Source organism: Narcine bancroftii, chromosome 11 (assembly GCF_036971445.1).
Source record: "Narcine bancroftii isolate sNarBan1 chromosome 11, sNarBan1.hap1, whole genome shotgun sequence".
In the NCBI taxonomy this organism is placed as follows: domain Eukaryota; kingdom Metazoa; phylum Chordata; class Chondrichthyes; order Torpediniformes; family Narcinidae; genus Narcine; species Narcine bancroftii.
Genome location: NC_091479.1, coordinates 96,409,887 through 96,428,289, shown reverse-complemented (window position 1 = coordinate 96,428,289; position 18,403 = coordinate 96,409,887). Strand labels below are relative to the sequence as shown.

The 18,403-nt window shown below is 41.8% G+C and overlaps 1 protein-coding gene and 1 long non-coding RNA gene across 8 annotated transcripts in view; one reads left to right on the top strand and one right to left on the bottom strand.

The window, feature by feature from the left end:
- The window catches only part of LOC138746175 (sodium-coupled neutral amino acid transporter 4-like), a 72,416-nt gene extending 67,876 nt beyond the window's left edge, over positions 1-4,540 (top strand). For all 7 annotated transcript variants that reach the window (XM_069904145.1, XM_069904144.1, XM_069904147.1 and 4 more), the window contains one exon: positions 600-4,540. In XM_069904145.1, the coding sequence (XP_069760246.1) occupies positions 600-701 (102 nt within the window). In that variant the 3' untranslated portion in view covers positions 702-4,540. The remainder of the gene's footprint in view (positions 1-599) is intronic.
- The window catches only part of LOC138746178 (uncharacterized), a 145,478-nt gene that overhangs the window by 24,495 nt on the left and 102,580 nt on the right, over positions 1-18,403 (bottom strand). The gene's annotated exons all lie outside the window — the stretch shown is intronic.

Sequence of the window (18,403 nt, the reverse complement as noted above, 5' to 3'; positions counted from 1 at the left end):
GTGGAAAGAAAAAGGTTGGGAACCACTGTTCTAGAAACATTTTAAAATAATGAAGGGCAAAAGTAAGATAGAGGTAGGTTAGTGGTTCCCATTGGTGGGGGAAGACGAGAACTAGGGGATATAAATTTAAATTTAGACATACAGGACGTTAACTGGCCCTTTCGGCCCACAAGCCCCGATTACACCCAATTAACCTACAACTCCAGATACGTTTTGAAGGGTGGGAGGAGACCAGAGCACCTGGGGAAAGCCCACGCAGACATGGGGTGAGCCCAAGGCTTCAAGATTCATGGTAGTTGATTTAGGATGGATATGAGAAGGAACTGCTTTTCCCAGAGGGTGGTGAATCTATGAAATTCACTGCCCATTGAATCAGTGGAGGCCACCTCAGTAAATGTATTTACGACAAGGTTGGATGGATTTTTACATAGTAGGGGAATTGAGGGATATGGCAGATTAGCCCATCATCAGATCAGCCAAGATATTAAATGGAAGAGCTCGCTTGGCAGGCCGAATCTTGCATTCTATATTGTGTTTTAATTCTGTATTGATCTACAATTATTATTTGTGTTTTAAAGAAGAAATGTTTTTTTGTTTAGGCTACAATTTTTCTTGTAATTGGCATCATATTTATGGTTGGAAGCTTGACCCTTATTATCATCGACTGGATTCACAACCCTTCAGGATCAGGTGGCCATTAACCCACCAATTGGTGTCGCTGAATGGAGCCATAGGATTTGCACCCTCTGAATAACCCTGGATCCAGAGACCGTGCAAGTGGATGTCATTCCTCATTTTATTTTGAGCAGCAAGATTCCAGAGACTTGTGTGTACCTCACATGAAGGCTAGATGCCAGCTGTAGATAAAAGGGTTTGTCCTTGCAAGGGATTGTATTAGTTCTGCTTACAAAATAACTTTTAATTTCAGAGGGGAGAAAAATGGATTTGGGTTAGGTAACACTTAGCAGCTGAATGGATACAAAGCAAGTATAATGCACATTAAACTGCTTTTTTAACATGGTAATGTGTTTGCTACGAATACAAGAAACGTTTATCTCGGATGTGACAGCATAGATTTTAAATCTTAAAGCAAATACGCATTTTCAAATGTACACTTTCAGGGTGTTGGCTGCTGAATTTATCTATCTTTTAAGATAAAGGAAGTTGACTTAGCTTGTGTGATCTACTGAGCCATTAATAATGCCACTCTCCTCTGCCCTAACAAATCCCACCAACTTCTTTAGAGATCTTTTGCTTTTCAGTTAAAAGACTCCATTTGGAAATAGCGCATCACTGCAATGTTTTCCATATCAGTAATCAAGGACCAGATCTTGTATCGCAGCATTTCTCAGCCTGCAGCGCTCGAACGAAACAAAAGCAGATGTTCTCAAAATAATGTTGCCTTCAATAAACAAAATTAATGGTCCAGGAAGGGGTTCTAGCTCATCAGCCACTCTTCCCCATCCTGCTGGTGGCCATCTTTGGTGGTCTCCTGGTAAGTAGAGGAATATTGAAGATTGCTGCAATCAAACAATGAGAAGCTGGTCAGGCAGCATCCATTAGTAGAAATGGTCAGTCAGCATTTTGGACCCTTGATTGGTTGAGAAGTACTAGTATGGCCTGTTTCCGTGCTGTAAACTGTTATATGGTTATATCCTAATACCATTATTCCAATTTGTCACTGTTAAACCAACAAGCTTTTTTCTCTCTCTCCAATTCTGTGCAACGATCTCTGGTCAAGCTGGTTCTCTTGTTCTATTTAAATTGATTGTAAAGTTAGGGATGCAGTTAGGCTTCCCACGTTGCCAAGTTTGGAAAGTAATCTGATTTGATTTTGAACTTTTAAGCTACTAAGATGTATGGAGCCTTGCAATGCATTCTTCATGTTACCACAGTCTTGGGAAATGACCATGTATTTTGTTATTTTCCTGAGTAAAGTTGAAGATCAGTCTTAAACTTTAACCATTTCATACAATCCATTTAAGCTTGTTGAAACTGCAGCTCCCTTCTGTACCAACGGTGCATTGTTTATATATTTGTTACTAAAGGAAATCTCTCTTCCAAATGGTGCTTTGCAAGCACTTGGTTAAATACCACAGAACAAGTGTGGGTTTTGTTAATAGCATTTTTTTTTTCCAAACACATAGGAAGGGAAAATTATTCTCATCAAAAACTACATTCAGTTAAGCCAACAGTAGTTGTCAAGGGCTGGGGGGGGGGGTTCTGCTGCAGCCAACTTTCATTTCATTATTGTATATAAATGCCATTTTTTAAAAACATGTTGAGATGTGGAATTAAAATGTATAGTTTTTGCAGTTTTAGTTTTTTTTTTAATTCAGGAGAGATGAACATTTCAAATGTATTTTTAAACTAGTTTTCCATCAGTTGTTTTACTATGTCACCACAACTAACAATTCAATCCAAGTTTTCTGTTATTTACAAAGTGCATTAGGTGCTTGAACACTATTCTGGTTTGCTGTTTATTGATCTATTGCAATACAATATCTAAGATAATGGAATCTTAGAGCCATACAGCCTTGTCCATGCCAACCAATTTTGCCTACATTTGGTCCATATTTTGTACCCACTTGTATATCATATCTGCAATTACACTGAGTGAAAAAGCTGCCACCTTAAATTTCTTCCCCACCTTGCATTGAACCTCTAGTGGTAAAATTGGCTACTCTAGGGAACAGCTTTGTGTACCCACTTTTTTTTTTGTAGCAAAATATAACATTCCCAAATTTGAGACCGAAACGTTGGTGCCAAACACGTCTCTGCAGTAAGAGAACAAATGAAACTGCAGAGTTTCTGGAATCTTAAGGAAAGAGGAGTTGGGAAAACTCAGCAAGTTCCGAAGAGAAATTGGGAGTCAACATTTTTGAGTTTGCTTAAAGGAGAGATTGAAAGGATGCAACGAATGCAGAAGGGGCTGGGAGGGACGAATACTGGACAAGTGAAGGTAGGAGAAAAGACCACTGTTGGGGGAGGGGGGGTGCAGTAGGTGAGAGGAAAGTGAGTACTGGAATGAGCTAAGAAATGTAGGACCAGGTAAAGGACAGATTGAAACAGTGTTTCTGGGGGGTGGTTACTTGAAATTACAAAATCATTGAATTTCTGCCTACCCAGGTGGAACATGATGTGCTCTTCCTCAAGTTTGTGTTTGATCTCACCCTGGCAATAGATAGAGCAGCCGGTCTGCGTGGAAATGGTGAGGGGAATTAAAATAACTGGCAACTGAAAGGACAGAGTGCAGGTGCTTAGTAAAGCAGCCAAGGTTTTTTTTCAATATACAGAACTTCAAAGCTACTTTCATTTTCTTAGGAGTTTTTAATGCCATTTCTCTGCAAGTACTTTTGTATCTTGTCAGTATCTGTGAGTCAGACTATTTTATCTATGGATATTTTGTGGCTCCAAATATGTGTGATCAGTAAATTTTTCACTGAAGTACATGCTTTGATTGCTTATGGGATTATTTGCCTTAACTATTTTATTTGTTGTAAATAGGGAAATTCACACTAAGCTCTAATAAGTTTTGATTACTGAGACCTAATAGCTGAGAGATTTCTATTGCACGAACCTTTGGTGGAATGATTTTGAAAAGGTTCAATGTGGCCTTGATTGGTACCCAGAATGAAAAATCCACAGGCAGAAAGCTTAGAAAGGGGGAAGCAATAAACTTCCAAGCTAAATGGGTCTGTTTAGACCAGTAGTTCTTGACCTTTCTTTCCCACTCGAATACCACCTTAAGTAATCCCTTATTAGGTCCTCAATGGTTAAGAGCTTACTTAAGGTGGTATGTGAGTGGAAAGAAAAAGATTGAAAACTTTTAATACTTGCAGACAGTCACCCAAATTTTTTTTTTCTCAATTGGCATAGAGGTAAGATTTTAATTCAAATGGGTTGTTTAATCCCTGTGTGAGATATTGGACCCTCGAGGGTAGTATTTAAGTTGTGGTGACACTAAGTCATGTCCTAACTAAGGCTCCCTATTCTGAATGTTCTTCCCCACACAGTTTGATATTGCCTTTCAATTAAGTCCTGGTGAAACTGACCACCATGCCCATGGATTCGAGGAAGGAGTTTAATAAATATTTTTATTCACCTGATGAGCAGTTTATTCTGAAGTTCCTGTAAGGATTTTTATTTTGGTTCAGCATTAGTAAATTAGCTACAGAATAACAAGTAGCTTTTTTTTTAAATTGTGAAGTGTATTTTGCAAGTGCAATCTGTATTTAAATCAATGTCTGTCCTTTTCAATAAAGCTATACTTAATATCTGTGACCTCGAATGCCTTACCAGTGTATGTTCTTAACAGTTGTTTGTAGATCTGAATCATTTGGTGTTCATGAAATAGCTTATGTTTATGTTCTGGCTGAAGCTGCTTTAGCAGGATTCAAAATGCATTTTGTGTTCTAGTTTATCTGCAAAGATGGTATAGCCTTTTCTGATGTAACCATTTTTGGAAAGATGGTCTCCTTTAACAGAAACTATTGAGAAAATGTATAATGCTCAATAAAGTTGTATAATACAAAATGGACACTTTTTTCCCCCTCCAGAATCAGATTTATTGTCATGAACACATCGCTGAAATTTGTTGTCTTGCCGCAGCATCACAGAGCAAACACATTTCAAAAAGAAAGTGCAAGAAAATGTCAAAGCGAGATAGTGCTTGTGGTCCATTGTCCATTCAGGAAACTGATGGCAGAGGGAAAGAAGCTGTCCTTTTGCCACTGCGTGCTCGTCTTCAGGCTCCTGTATCTTTTTCTCCTGATGGTAGTAGAGTGGAAAGGGTGGTGGGAGTCCTTGAGGGTAGAGACTGCCTTCTTCAGACACCACTTCTTGTAGATGTCCTCGATGGAACGAAGTATGGTGCCCATGATGTCACAGGCCGAGTTAACAACCCTCGAGTCTTTTCCTATCCTGAGCATTTGTCACCTCCATACCAGACAATGATGCAATCAGCCAGAATAATCTCCACGGTTCACCTGTAGAAGTTTGAGTGTTTTTTGGCAACTTTTTTTGCCAGGCATCATTCGAAACAGTGAAGCATAGTGGTAAAGCACAGCAAAAGGTCATCTGATCCATCGCATCTCTGCTGACCGTCAAGCACCCATTCTAACAGTGCAAGGTACCTTGAAGCACTTGTAGGGCTCATTCAGGAGCCTGAAGGCAAGAAGAAGAAACTGGAGTATGTCTGGGATCATTGTTTTGCTGTAGGATTAAATGCTGTCTGATGAGTTTGGAGGCATTTGCTCAATCTTGAGCAGTTAAGACGTTTCTATACACCTCAGAATTCATCTTGTTATAGCCATCAGCAGATGTATCATCAATGAAGATAAGGGCACCAGGAACTGTGGCAGCCAGACATGCCCAGGCCATAACACCATCACCACATTTCATGGATGTGGATGAATGCTTTGGATCTTGGGCACTTCCTTTACATCTCCACACTTTGTCCTTGCCATCACTCTGATGCAGGTTAATCTTGGTCTCATCTATCCACAAGACCTTTTCCCAGTATTCTGCAAGGTCTTTTAAATACTTCTTGGCAAACTCTAATGTGTTTCTGGGGCTAACTAGTGGTTTGCCAAGAACCAGAGAACATTACAACACAGAAACAGACTCCTTTAGACCTTCTGGTATGAACTAAAACATTTTTGCTTCATCCCACTGACCTGCACCTAGTCCATAGCCCTCCACACCTCTCCCATCCATGTACTTGCCCAAATTCTTAAAATGTTAAAATTCTATTCACATACCTATCTCAATTACTTTTGAAGTGTACAAGATTACGAGAGGCATGTAGATAGGGTGGACAGCAAGCACCTTTCTTCCTGTGGCAATGGTAGTAAATACTAGAAGATATCAATAAGGAGGAAAGGTAAGTTTTGGGGAGATGCCAGGGTTAAATTTGTATTTTACACAGAGAGTAGTGGGTGCTTGGAACGTGTCACCACCACCCCTGGTAATACATTTAAAGGCCTTTTAGACAGGCACATGAATACAAGAAAAACAGAGGATTATGGGTATAACATAGGGAAGGTTTAGTTTATTTAGTAGGTTTCGATCGGTTGGTAAAACATCATGGCCAAAAGGCCTATACTATGCTGTAATGTTATATGCATGTTCTAATGCTCCACTACCCACACATCAACCCTGGCCCCCTGTGCAACAAACACTGAATTCACCTTTTCCTCACATACTACCCCACCATCCTCCACAGCCAACATATCCTCCTCCGCCATTTCGGCTACCTACACGTTTTCCCTTCTCTTCCCCTTTCAGCTTTCTGTGACTACCTTGACCACTCCTCCCTCCCCACCAATCGCCCCCTTGACACCTACCCCTGTGACTGCAGGAGGCACTCCACTTCCTCCTTCACCACCATTAGGCCCCAAACAGTTCTCTGAGTGAAGCAACACTTCATTTGTGAATCTACAGGAGTCATCTACTACATCCGGTGTTCCTTTGCGGTCTCCTTTACATCGGAGAGACTAGACGCAGACTGGGAGATAGTTTCGTTGAGAACATCAGCTCTGTATACCACAATAGCGTGGATCTCCCTCTCCCTCTGTGTCCCTCTCTCTCCCTTCTCTCTGTACGTCCCCCTGTCTATCTGTCCCCATCTCTCTCCCTCTTTTCGGTCTCCTTTCAGAGTCAAAAATCAGTTCTCACCTGTCCTCTTATCATATCCTATTAACACCTTTTGACTGTTGGTGTGGACTCCTCCCCCTTTCTTTCTCCAGCCTTTGATTGAGACCCCCATTTATTCACACATACTTTGAGGAAGGGCTTGGGCCCCAAACCCATTGGTAGTGTACCTTTACCTCCTGTGGTCACTGCAAGACCAGCTGAGTTTCTCCAGCATATTTATGCTTTGACTACAATCACAGCGTCTGCAGACTTTGGTGTTTCACTGCATTGGATTAAATAGGGATTTAAATCCAAACATTGGATCAGAGAAAGATATTCCCTGGATTAATATTGGGGAATTCCAGCACATTTCAGTTCTGCTCCTGGTGTGCCAATGAACATCACCATCTGTTGTACAGCAGGTTGATCCAAATGAGTCCAAATGGAGAGTCCTGAACCAAAACAGGAGTTCAATTTGATCCACTGTTTTAAACCTGACCTACTCAAATTATAGACTTGAAAAGTAACCTCAACTGCTTCAAACTAAAATAATATTGAAATTGTCCAGGGATAAAACAAAATAGTAAAATTAGACAGCTTCATGTAAAAAAAAGAGTTTAAATACAAGAAAACTAGTAGTGTGACATGGAGAGTCAGACATCTTCACACAAATCACTGATGACCCAGAGTCTGGGTGAGAGTTGATAACTGGATGAAGGGTAAAGGATTAGCGCCATAGAATAATTTACAATTTATGACACAGAAGGCAGCTATTTGGCCCATCTAATTCCTACTATTTGGAAAAACTGCAATTACACCTCTCTGTAGGTCACTGCTCCCCAACTGTGCCTCTAAGCTGAATTTATACTATAGCACAGAGAGTTGGACTATAGGGAGAAAATCTGTGGACACTGTGATTGTAGTTTACAAAAAAATGCTTAAGAAACACAGCAAGTCATCAGTGTTTCTTAAGGTCTCATAGTCAATGTTTTGGGCCTGAGATCTTCATCAAGATAAGTGATAGAGTGAATGGTTTGAAATTTTAGGCTTTTGTATATCTTTCTAATCTCATTCAGGTACAAAACATCAGGATGCCTCCAAATATTTTGTGACGGGATTCATTTATTTTGCTCTCATCCCCTATTGCTCATGGTTTGTAAGTTCTCGGCAAGCTGTTGCCCAATTTAACCCCATCAGCCATCATCACCCAAATGGGAAAGAAATTGCAGATCTCCCTTTAGTCTCATGAGAACCTACAAAGTCAGAGTGGGATGAAACCCTCTGTCCCAAAGGAATCGCTAAGAACAAGCATCATCTAAATGCAGTGGGGGCAGAGGAGAGATGCTAAAGTAAACTGCAAACAAATTCAAATGAAACTGCACCACAAATACTGTGTACACAGATGGAGATGAGATTGTAAACTGGTTATAGAACACTATAGCACAGCACAGGTCCTTTGGCCCTCAATTTTGTACAGACCCATTCATTCCTACAAAAAAAATACTAAGCCTTTCCTCCCTCATTATACTTTCATCCAGGTGTCTGTCTAAGAAGCCCTTAAATGCCCCTAATGTTTCAGCCCCCACCACCACCCCTGGCAAGGTAGTCCAGGCACCCACAACTCTGTGTAAAAAAAAAAGCACACATACTCCTGATGTCTCCCCTAATCTTTCCTCCCTTCACTTTGACAGATACCCTCTGGTGTTTGCTACTCCCACCCTGGAAAAAAAAAGGTGCTGGCTGTCCACCTTATCTATCCCTCCCAGAGTCTTGTAGATGTCTATTAAGTCACCTCTCGTCCTTCTATGCTCCAAAGAAAAAAGTCCCAGCTCTGCTAACATTGCCTCATGAGACTTATTTTCCAATCCAGGCAACATCCTGGTAAATCTTCTCTACACCCTCTCCATAGCTTCCACATCCTTCCTATAAGATGTGACCAGAACTGAACGCAATATTCTAAGTATGGCCTCATGTTTAAGAGAGGACATTTAAAAAAACATTTTAGACAGGCTGTTTTGTTCCAAAATGCCTCAAAGCCAGTGAAGTCCTGTTAAATGTAGTGAGGGAGTACAGGTTCCCTTTAAACCGGGAAGCAGAACTTTCTGCTTTTCATGAGTGGAGAGCATAGCAGGCAATCCTGATGCAGTAGCAGGCTGGACATTGGAATCCACACAGCCGAGCAGAGTTAGGAAGAATGGCAATGGGGAGATTAGAATATAGAAAAAAATCCGAGAGCGTAGATCAGCCACTGATAACTGGGGAATAGAAGCAAGATTTTCATTGGGAGGGTAATAAATGGAGATCTTGTTTAGGGTGATAATGGGGTCAAGGGCTGACTGGGAATGTGCCATGCGATTCCACAACTCCAGGATGTAGCAATAAGGACAGTGTACACATTTAAATTTAGGCATACAGCACATAAACAGGCCCTTCTGGCCCACAAGCCCATGCCATCCAATTGACCAACAGCCAAGGTACATTTTTGAATGGTGAAAGGAAACCGGGGCACCCAGAGGGAACCTATGCAGTTTTGTGTACTGCACTTATCCCCAGCATCTGCAGATTTTTATTGTTCACCTCACAATCGCTCACCCACTTTAGTCCTGATTCTACAACATCTAAGTGAGGGGAGGGAAGTTTAGGGGAGACACCAGGGGCAAGTTCCCCCCCACCCCCCCACCCCCCCCCCCCCCCCCCACTATACAGAGCATTGTGGATACCTGGAATGCCTTGCCAGGGGTGATGGTGGAGGCTGAAACATTAGGGGCATTGAAGAGACACTTAGGCAGGAACATGGATGAAAGAAAAGTAGAGGGTTATGAGGTAGGAAGGATTAATTTTTTTTTTGAACCACATTGAGGGCCAAAGGGCCTATTCGGTGCTATAATGTTCTATGTTTCTAAGGCCCAGGTCAAAGCATTCCATGGGCAAGCTTTGCATGTATACTCAAAGCCCTTTCGGTCTCGCAACGACTGATAAAGAATCCTGGTGGGTTGGTGGTTACCTTCCAGGATAGAGAACTCAACATTCACCACCAATTCTGTGAAGAAGTTTCTCTTCCTTTCAGTTTTAAATGCTTACCCTTTATCTGAGACGGTTATAGTTTTTAGACTGTAATGTTGGGAAAATCGTGGGAAAAATTTACAATTACTGTCCGTGTGTTCGTTCACACTAGGCTCCCTTTTAGACTGCAAGTCCCTGAGTGCAACAGTCCCGATGGTTGGGCGTGGATGACCGACAACAAATTTTTCCAGTATGATTTACACTGCAGGCTTCCTCCAAAAAGTTGTAGGGGTCCTGCAGGATAAATCACAGTGCAGGAATTGACTGAAAATTCCTGCACATCCTTTTTAGACTGGCCGTGTAGTGGCAAAATTCCTGGATTGTGCCGTTACATGTCTGCAGTCTAAAAAACATATGTGACCCCATTTCTGGACTCCCTAGCCAAGATTAGTTTCCATAACTTTCAGCCCTTTATGAATTTTGTACATTTCGGTGACTCCCTCTTATTCTTCTGATCAAGTGAATAGAGGCCCAATCTGTTCTCATAGAGCAAGTATCCCAGGAACCAAACCGATGTATCTTCCCTGAACGCTTGCCTACAGTAACGAGATCCTTTTTAGGTCAGTAGCCCAGTGGTCTTGCCTGTGCCATGTATAACTGTGATGTCATTTAGCTCAAACAACCACCACATTAATATTTCAATGGCTTCAAGTTTACAGCGAGCAGGTCAGTCAAGTGATTGCTGGGGAGATTATGAGCAATACAGCATTATGCATTTAGGATAATGTTTAGAATCAAATTGTCAGCAAATGACTATAAATCAAGCAGAACAAAAATCATCCCTAATTCTTAAGAGACCATGTTGGCCCATAATTTTGCGTATACAGAGCCGTTGTCATACCCACACTCCTGTTCGGCTCCGAATCATGGGTCCTCTACCGGCATCACCTACGGCTCCTAGAACGCTTCCACCAGCGTTGTCTCCGCTCCATCCTCAACATTCATTGGAGCGACTTCATCCCTAACATCAAAGTACGCGAGATGGCAGAGGCCGACAGCATCGAATCCACGCTGCTGAAGATCCAACTGCGCTGGGTAGGTCACGTCTCCAGAATGGAGGACCATCGCCTTCCCAAGATCGTGTTATATGGCGAGCTCTCCACTGGCCACCGTGACAGAGGTGCACCAAAGAAGAGGTACAAGGACTGCCTAAAGAAATCTCTTGGTGCCTGCCACATTGACCACCGCCAGTGGGCTGATATCGCCTCAAACCGTGCATCTTGGCGCCTCACAGTTTGGCGGGCAGCAACCTCCTTTGAAGAAGACCGCAGAGCCCACCTCACTGACAAAAGACAAAGGAGGAAAAGCCCAACCCCAACCCACCAATTTTCCCCTGCAACCGCTGGAACCGTGTCTGCCTGTCCCGCATTGGACTTGTCAGCCACAAACGAGCCTGTAGCTGACGTGGACATTTACCCCTCCATAAATCTTCGTCTGCGAAGCCAAGCCAAAGAGAAAGAGATGTTGGCCCATAATTTTGCTGCAGTTTTGAATACTTTTGATTGTGCTGTGGTCAGGTTAAACAGTGTGATCCTACCATCTACTGGCCATTATTGGTATTTGCAAGAACAAAAGTACCCCAATTAACAATTATCTACTCTTTATCAAAATCAACATTTAAATAGCTTTTTGTTTTCTCCATAAAGTCACATATTTCCAAAATGCAATTTTTGTTGTTAAATCTCAGTTTGAATGAAAGTTCAATTGCACAAGAGATGAGAAATATATCAATAACAATTATAAAATTGTACATATTTTATAGTTAAGAAGGGACTTTTGCATAGAATTTCAGTTAAATATTTTTCATCAATATTTTAAACATCAAATGCAAAAATATAGATGTTAAAAGGTGGTTACATTGTCTGAAAATATTAATGTTGTAAAAATATTAAATGAACTTTTCTTTGTGCTCATATCTTGTACTTATCCAGTAGTAGTGAACATTATTAAATCCACTAAAAATTAGCATGAGGGCCGGATTAAGGTCAACCGATGCGCTCAGCGCAGCCCAACAATGGTTCCCCCTTGACCCTTCCACTGTCCGACTGACTCAATAAAGTGTTGAACGTGAAATAATAGATTAAAAATTCAGTTTTCTTCCAGACCAGACCCCACAACTATATTAAATATAACTTGCAATCCCAGGACATTTTGGAGGATGGGAGCATCCAGAGGAAACCAACACAGACATGGGGAAGAGAGGGAGACTCTAGTGATCTCTCTGCCACTCTTATGGTCCTGTCGATTGACCAATCCATTGCAGCAACTGTACCATGCTGTGATGCAGCCAGGCTGGTCGCTCTTGATGGAGCTCCTGAAGAAGGTTGACAAGGCCTGTCGCCTTGCCCGCTTCAGTCTCCTCAGAAAGTGCAGTTGTTGTTGTGCCTTCCTGACAAGTGAGGAGACATTGAGTGTCCACTAATTAAGTGAACTCTAAGGAAATCCCGCAGACACGGGGAGAACTCATTACAGGCAACGCGGGATCTGAATCCCGGTCCAGATCCCTGGCGCTGTAAAGGCATTGTGCTAACCGCTATGCCAACTGCGCCTCCCTAAAAAAAATAAATCATTTGAGGAAGTAGGAAAGGATGGAGGGTGCACTATTAGGGTGAGATGAAACAATCTCATGGGGAATACAAAGAACAACATTGACGAGGTGGCCTGCATGTCCCCACAAATCATAAAAACTTGTGAAATAAGAGCAGGAGTTCACCTTTTCAGCCTGATCTGCCATATGGCTGATTTGAACATGGTCATCCCCATTCTACCTGTTCCCAAAACCATTTACTCCCTGATAAATCTCACCATCTCGATCTCCGTGGCAAATACATTCCACGATTCATCCCCCCAGAAAGTTCCACTGAAGTTGCTCAAAATTTGGAGAATTCTTTAAGGATGAGTTCTACATTCTCCCGAGGAAATTTCCTCTCAGCATCTGTCCCCCATCGAGCTCCTTCTGAACCTTGTAATACCTCTTATTCCTTTGTTGGTCTTTTTCCCCCAGGGTTGACAATTCTACAAGAAGGGATAGTTTAAGAGGGACCCAATGGTCAATCAGAGGGTGGTCCAGATCTTGCCCAAATTGCCAGAGAAAACTATAGAAGTGGGTGCAAATACAACATTTCAGTGGCATTTCCACAGATATATGGATAGGAAGGGCTTGGAAGAATATTGATCAAATGTAGGCAAACACGATTAGCTCAGAATGCCAACTTGGTTGGCATGAATCAGTTGGGCTGAAGGGCCTGCTCTGTCTTCCTCACAACTTGTAACTCCACTATTCTTTGTGCCCTCAGTAAGTTAGTCGACCATACACTTGGCCCCTGTATTTAAATCATGAATAGAACTTTGTAAATTGTCACGGCTCTAACACTTATTCCTGAGGGCAACTAAGAAATCGCAGCTTGTCAAGCTGAAAATTATCCACTTATTACAATTCTTTTTTTCTGGTTGGTTAACAATCCTTTATTAATGTTAATACATTCCACCCAATGCCATTACCTTGTGCTGTAATGCTTTATATTGATGACTTATCAAATACCTCCAAGAAATTTTTTTTTCTTTTAAAAGCATTAAAAATAATGGCTGCAGGTGGAACTCAGCAAGTCAAGCGACATATTTCGAGCTAAAGGGATGGGTGTCTTTGTTAAATTTATTGTCATCAGATTATACAAGTACATCCTAACAAAACTGCATTCTCCGATCATCAGGGCAAAACGCGCAGTCACACAACTAGACATAACACTCCTACTGACAAACAGTATGCAGGACAAGTATTTATATAAACAAACAAATAAATATAGTTTCTGGAATACGAGAGTCTTGGATGGTTAGTGTGAGCATTCTCCCTGCCCGTGGGAAGAAGCTGTTCCTCAGCCTGGTGGTGCTGGCTCTGAGACTCCTGTATCTCTTCCCCGACGGGAGCAACTGAAAGAAGCTGTGTGTGGAGTGGAAGGGGTCCTCAGTGATTTTGCGCAACCTGACTTTTTCAGGCCACGACACAACCAGCAGATGCTGGGTTCCTCCAGCAGTTTGTTCTTTCAGACAAATAACGGTTTTCTTCGGACCCTTTAGTCTGATTTTCCCCTTTCCCTCATCTTTGTCTTTTTAACTTTAATTCCTTTCTCTCTTTTCTGCCTTCCTCTTCAATTTTCAAATATGATTGTGATGCATTTGTTCAGATTTATTGTCAGAGTAAATACATGACATCACATAAAATCCCGAGATTCTTTTTCCCGTGAGCGCGGGAGAAATACCACTCATTCATTGTGCAAATAAATAAAACTGAACTCGACATACAGATGTAAACAAATGTAAACAAACTGACTGTGTCACACAGAAAGAAAAATAAATCAATAAGGCGCAGAAGTCCTTTAAGGAGTCCCTGATTGAGTTTGTTGTTGAGGAGTCTGATGGTGGAGGGGGAGCAGCTGTTCCTCCAATCTTTTTATTAATCATAGATGGAGAATAGGAAACAAAAAATCAAAGGGGGGAAAAAAATAATATCACTATATGAGTAGCTCTTTCTGAACCTAGTGGTGTAAGTCTTGTGGCACCAATAACCCTTTCCTGATGGTAGCAGTAAGAACAGAGCGTGTGCTGGGTGATGTGGATTTATTATCTCATGCCATGAATCTGGACACAAAATAGACATTCCAAGTTTCAAGCTTCAACCATTTCCCTATTGCTCATTATTAATTCCATACTCCCATCCTCGAATTCACCAATGTTTACTGAAATTACTCACTAGTAGAAACACCTACTGTAAGCCACTGTGTGTTCTTTCTCTTCTACCATTTTAATTCTTAACGTCAGTGCACTCTTAAACATTTGGCCATTTTGTCCACACTCTGGTTACTATTGCCCAATTCCCTGCTTTGAAACTTCCTAAGTCTCCTTCCCCAAGCACCTCCCCATTATTTAGATTAAAGCCACCTCTTTGCCCTTGATAATCCCATTCACTACAACACTGACACGAGCCCAATTCTAATAAAACCTGTCCTATAAGAACAGCTCTCTCTCCCCCCCCCCCCCAAAGGTATTGGTACCCGATGAATTGAAAGCCATTTCATTTTGAGCCTTCAGCACAGACCTTCTTGGTTCTATTCCAATCAGCATAAGGCTCCAACAGTTATCGGGAGATTTTTACCTCCTTTTATTAAAAAAAATTGGTGCTCATACTCGCTTAGTCAAAGCTTCTTCTGAGGAACCAACAACAAAGATCAAGATCATAATTCAATTTATTTTCATGTTAGAAAGACAGGGCAATATTAGAGAATTTGCTTTCATCTGCTGCAAGGCAGACAGATTCACATTCCGCAGAAATAGCCTGAAGCGTCTCTTACAGTCAGAGAAAGAGAAACAGAGTCAGAGTCCGGTCCAGACCATCAGCAGCCCAAACCTCCAACACAACCAGGAGCCCTTCAGCACCCTCTTGCATCCCAGTCCCAATACCTGGTACCCCTTCAGCCGGTCTTGAGCCAGGATGTGACCAGGTGAACTATGATAACTGACATTTCTTGTCCAAATCTTTCGCACTGAGGAGAATTCCCTATTAAGGGCAGGGTGGAAGCAAACACAACTTTTTCACTATTTCTGGTTGTAACAGCTCAACTGAAATCTTTGTTTGGTGTCCTATCTTGTATTGACTGACACTAGCCCTCCTAATATAAGTACACCAGTTTGTTTTCCTTCTTAATGAAACCCTTTTATAATTTTAGTAATCTTGCTGTCAGATCCAGGGGAAATGTAGTTTGCTCAGTAGATTTCCAATCTGATTGGTTATCATCCACCCTGATGCCACCAGGAAATTGATAGGATGAATCAGAAAAGGAGTTCAACACCCCAGAAGCTTATGTAGACATTTTAAATTCTGAAGCTTTTCTTTTGTTCCTCTCTTCATAGATGCTGTGTGACCAGCTGTGTATTTACAGAATTTTGAGTTTCATTTCAGTTTTGCGGCACTGTTTTTTTTTTAAATACTGGAATGGTACAAACTTAGGGCTAAAGATGGAAATAGTTGCAGTGAGACAGAGGGTGTATTGTTGGGAGGAGGTTCCTTTACAGGAATAATGAAACATATTCCTTCTATGCATCAAGAAGTAATTTAGCTTAACTTTCTTTGAATATTCTTAAAGATATTTTACACATTCTGCTAAGCACGAAATAACAACACAAAAACTGATGGCTGATTCAACAGTGATCCATAAGGCAAACCAGTCCGAAATTCTAATTGACCATTTCTACCCACAGATGCTGCCTGATTCATCGAGTGACTCCAGCCTCTCGTTGTACACTCAAGATTCCGGCATCTGCTGTTTTTGCGTTTCACGATTAGCCTGCAGATGTACTGAATAAACAATCTGAATAATCTTTCCTTGAAGCACTGACCTCATCAGCTCTGACAAGGCAGTTCTTTGTGCCCTCCCCCCTTTGTCTTGCTGCTTCTCGTTTTTAAAAAAAACACTTTTAAAAGAATGAATGACCAATTGTTTAACTTCATAACAAGATAACAGCCCCACAGATCCTACAAAATTTGCCAGAAGCTACGGGTTCAATGACTGGCAAGCCTTTTTACTGTGAAAGACAAAAGGCTGCAGATGCTGTGACTATAGTTAAAAAAAACACACAGAAATTAATCAGAATTTTGTTGTCATGAAGTTTGTTGTTTGATGGCAGCGTCACGGTGCAAACAACCTTACAGATATATATAAAAAGTCAAAGAAAGGCAGTGTCTGTGGTTCATTTTCATTCAGGAATCTGATGGCTGAGGGGAAGAAGCCGTCCTTGTGCTGCTGAGTGCTTGCCTTCAGGCTCCTGTACCTTTTTCCTGATCATAGCAGAGTGAAGAGGGGGTGGGGGTCCTTGAGGATAGAGCCTGCTTTCTTTTTTATATATATATTATAATTTTTTTTATTTTTCACACTGTGAACCATATCAACCAAAATATATACAAACATTTCTCATTAAATATACACAGTGGCATTTTCTCCCTTTCCTCCCCCCCCCACCCAGCCTACCCTGAGCCTGCTTTCTTAAGACACCGCCTCATGCAGATGTCCTTGATGGAGTGAAGACTGGTTCCCGTGATGTCGCAGGGCGAGTCAACAACTCTCAAGTTTTTTTTTCTTGGCCTGAGCGTTGGCACTTCCATACCAGACAGTGATGCAACCAGCCAGAATGCTCCCCACAGTACACTTGTAGAAGTTTTCAAGAGTCTTCAGTGACATATCAAATGTCCTCCAACTCCTCACAAAGTATAGTCGCTGGTGAGCCTTCTTCATGATGGCTTCGGCACAGAGGTCCCAGGACAGTTCCTCAGAGATGTTGACACCCAGGAATTTGAAGTTCTTGACCCTCTCCACTGCTGGGTCGTTGATGGGGACTGGTTCATGTTCTCCTGACTTCTTCCTGAAGTCCACAATCATCTGTGCCAATTGTGAAATGCTAGAGGAACTCAGCAGGTCTTACAATGTCCATAGGCAGTAAAGATATAATGCAGACATTTTGGACCTGGCTCTTCTACAAGGTAAGAACTTAAGTGAAATTCAAGCAAATATTTGTGGAAAATAAATAGGTAAAAATATGCAAGCTTAAAAGTGGCACCCCTAGTGGTTAGTTCACCAATCTACGCAACACACAATCTCAAGCAACCAGACAATCCATTTATTCGGCATCTATCAATCCCTATAGATGTCGGATACCAGGGCCTTTACTGTACATCTTTTCCTCCTTTGGACACTGCAAGACTTATTAAGTTGCTCCAGCACTTCTGTGTTTTTACTCAAGCCATTTTGATAACTTGGTCAACTTTCAAAAGAAAACAAAGGCAGGTAATGAAAATTCCTCAATGTTTCTTGTTGCACACAAAGTAGTTACATTGCACCAACTCAAAACTCCCCACTGGAAAATATACATGGCAAATCTTATCAAAGGAATTGTGGACCAATCTTAATCTTTTTAGGGGAGAGTTAGATGGACTAACGTTATTTAGCAGAACTACATCTCGATTCCTGTGTTTGTCAGGGTTAGTCCCATTGGTTTTAAGGTTCAATAAACCAAGTGTGTCTGTATGCGTGGTGGAGGAAATCGGGCTGAATGTGGCAAACAAGCCAAACCAATCATTACAACCGGATTGTAATAGTTGGAGAGACTCTGTATAGAAATATCGCTGTGGTTTCTAACACAGTTGCACAGGAAGTGTGAGCTATTGTGTGAAACCATCAGTGAAATTGGCCCTCGGTTCAGACATGCCCAACAAATGGTCTAAATCCTTTGGTCTCCACATTAGTTTGGCCAATGGCATGAACCTTGTGGAAAAGCAGCTTGGCATGTTCTGGCAAACCACAAAAATCTGCAGATGCTGCGATTTTAGTAAAGACACAAAGGTGCCGGAGGAACTCAGCAGATCTCACAGCATCCATAGGAGGTACAGATATATAACCAATGTTTTGGGCCTGGGCCCTTCATGAAAGGATGTGTGAAACATTGGTTACAAGTATATATCTTTACCCCCACCCCCCCTTCCACCTCATGGATAGTGTGAGACTGGCCGAGTTCCTCTGGCACTTTTGTGTTTTTGCCATTCTCTAACCTGATCGCATGAAGCCAATGCACCCCGCCCCCCAACCCCCTTTCCACCCCCATAACCCCTCCCCTGAGTTGCTGCATGAAGACTGTGCATTTTGTGCTTACAAATTGCACA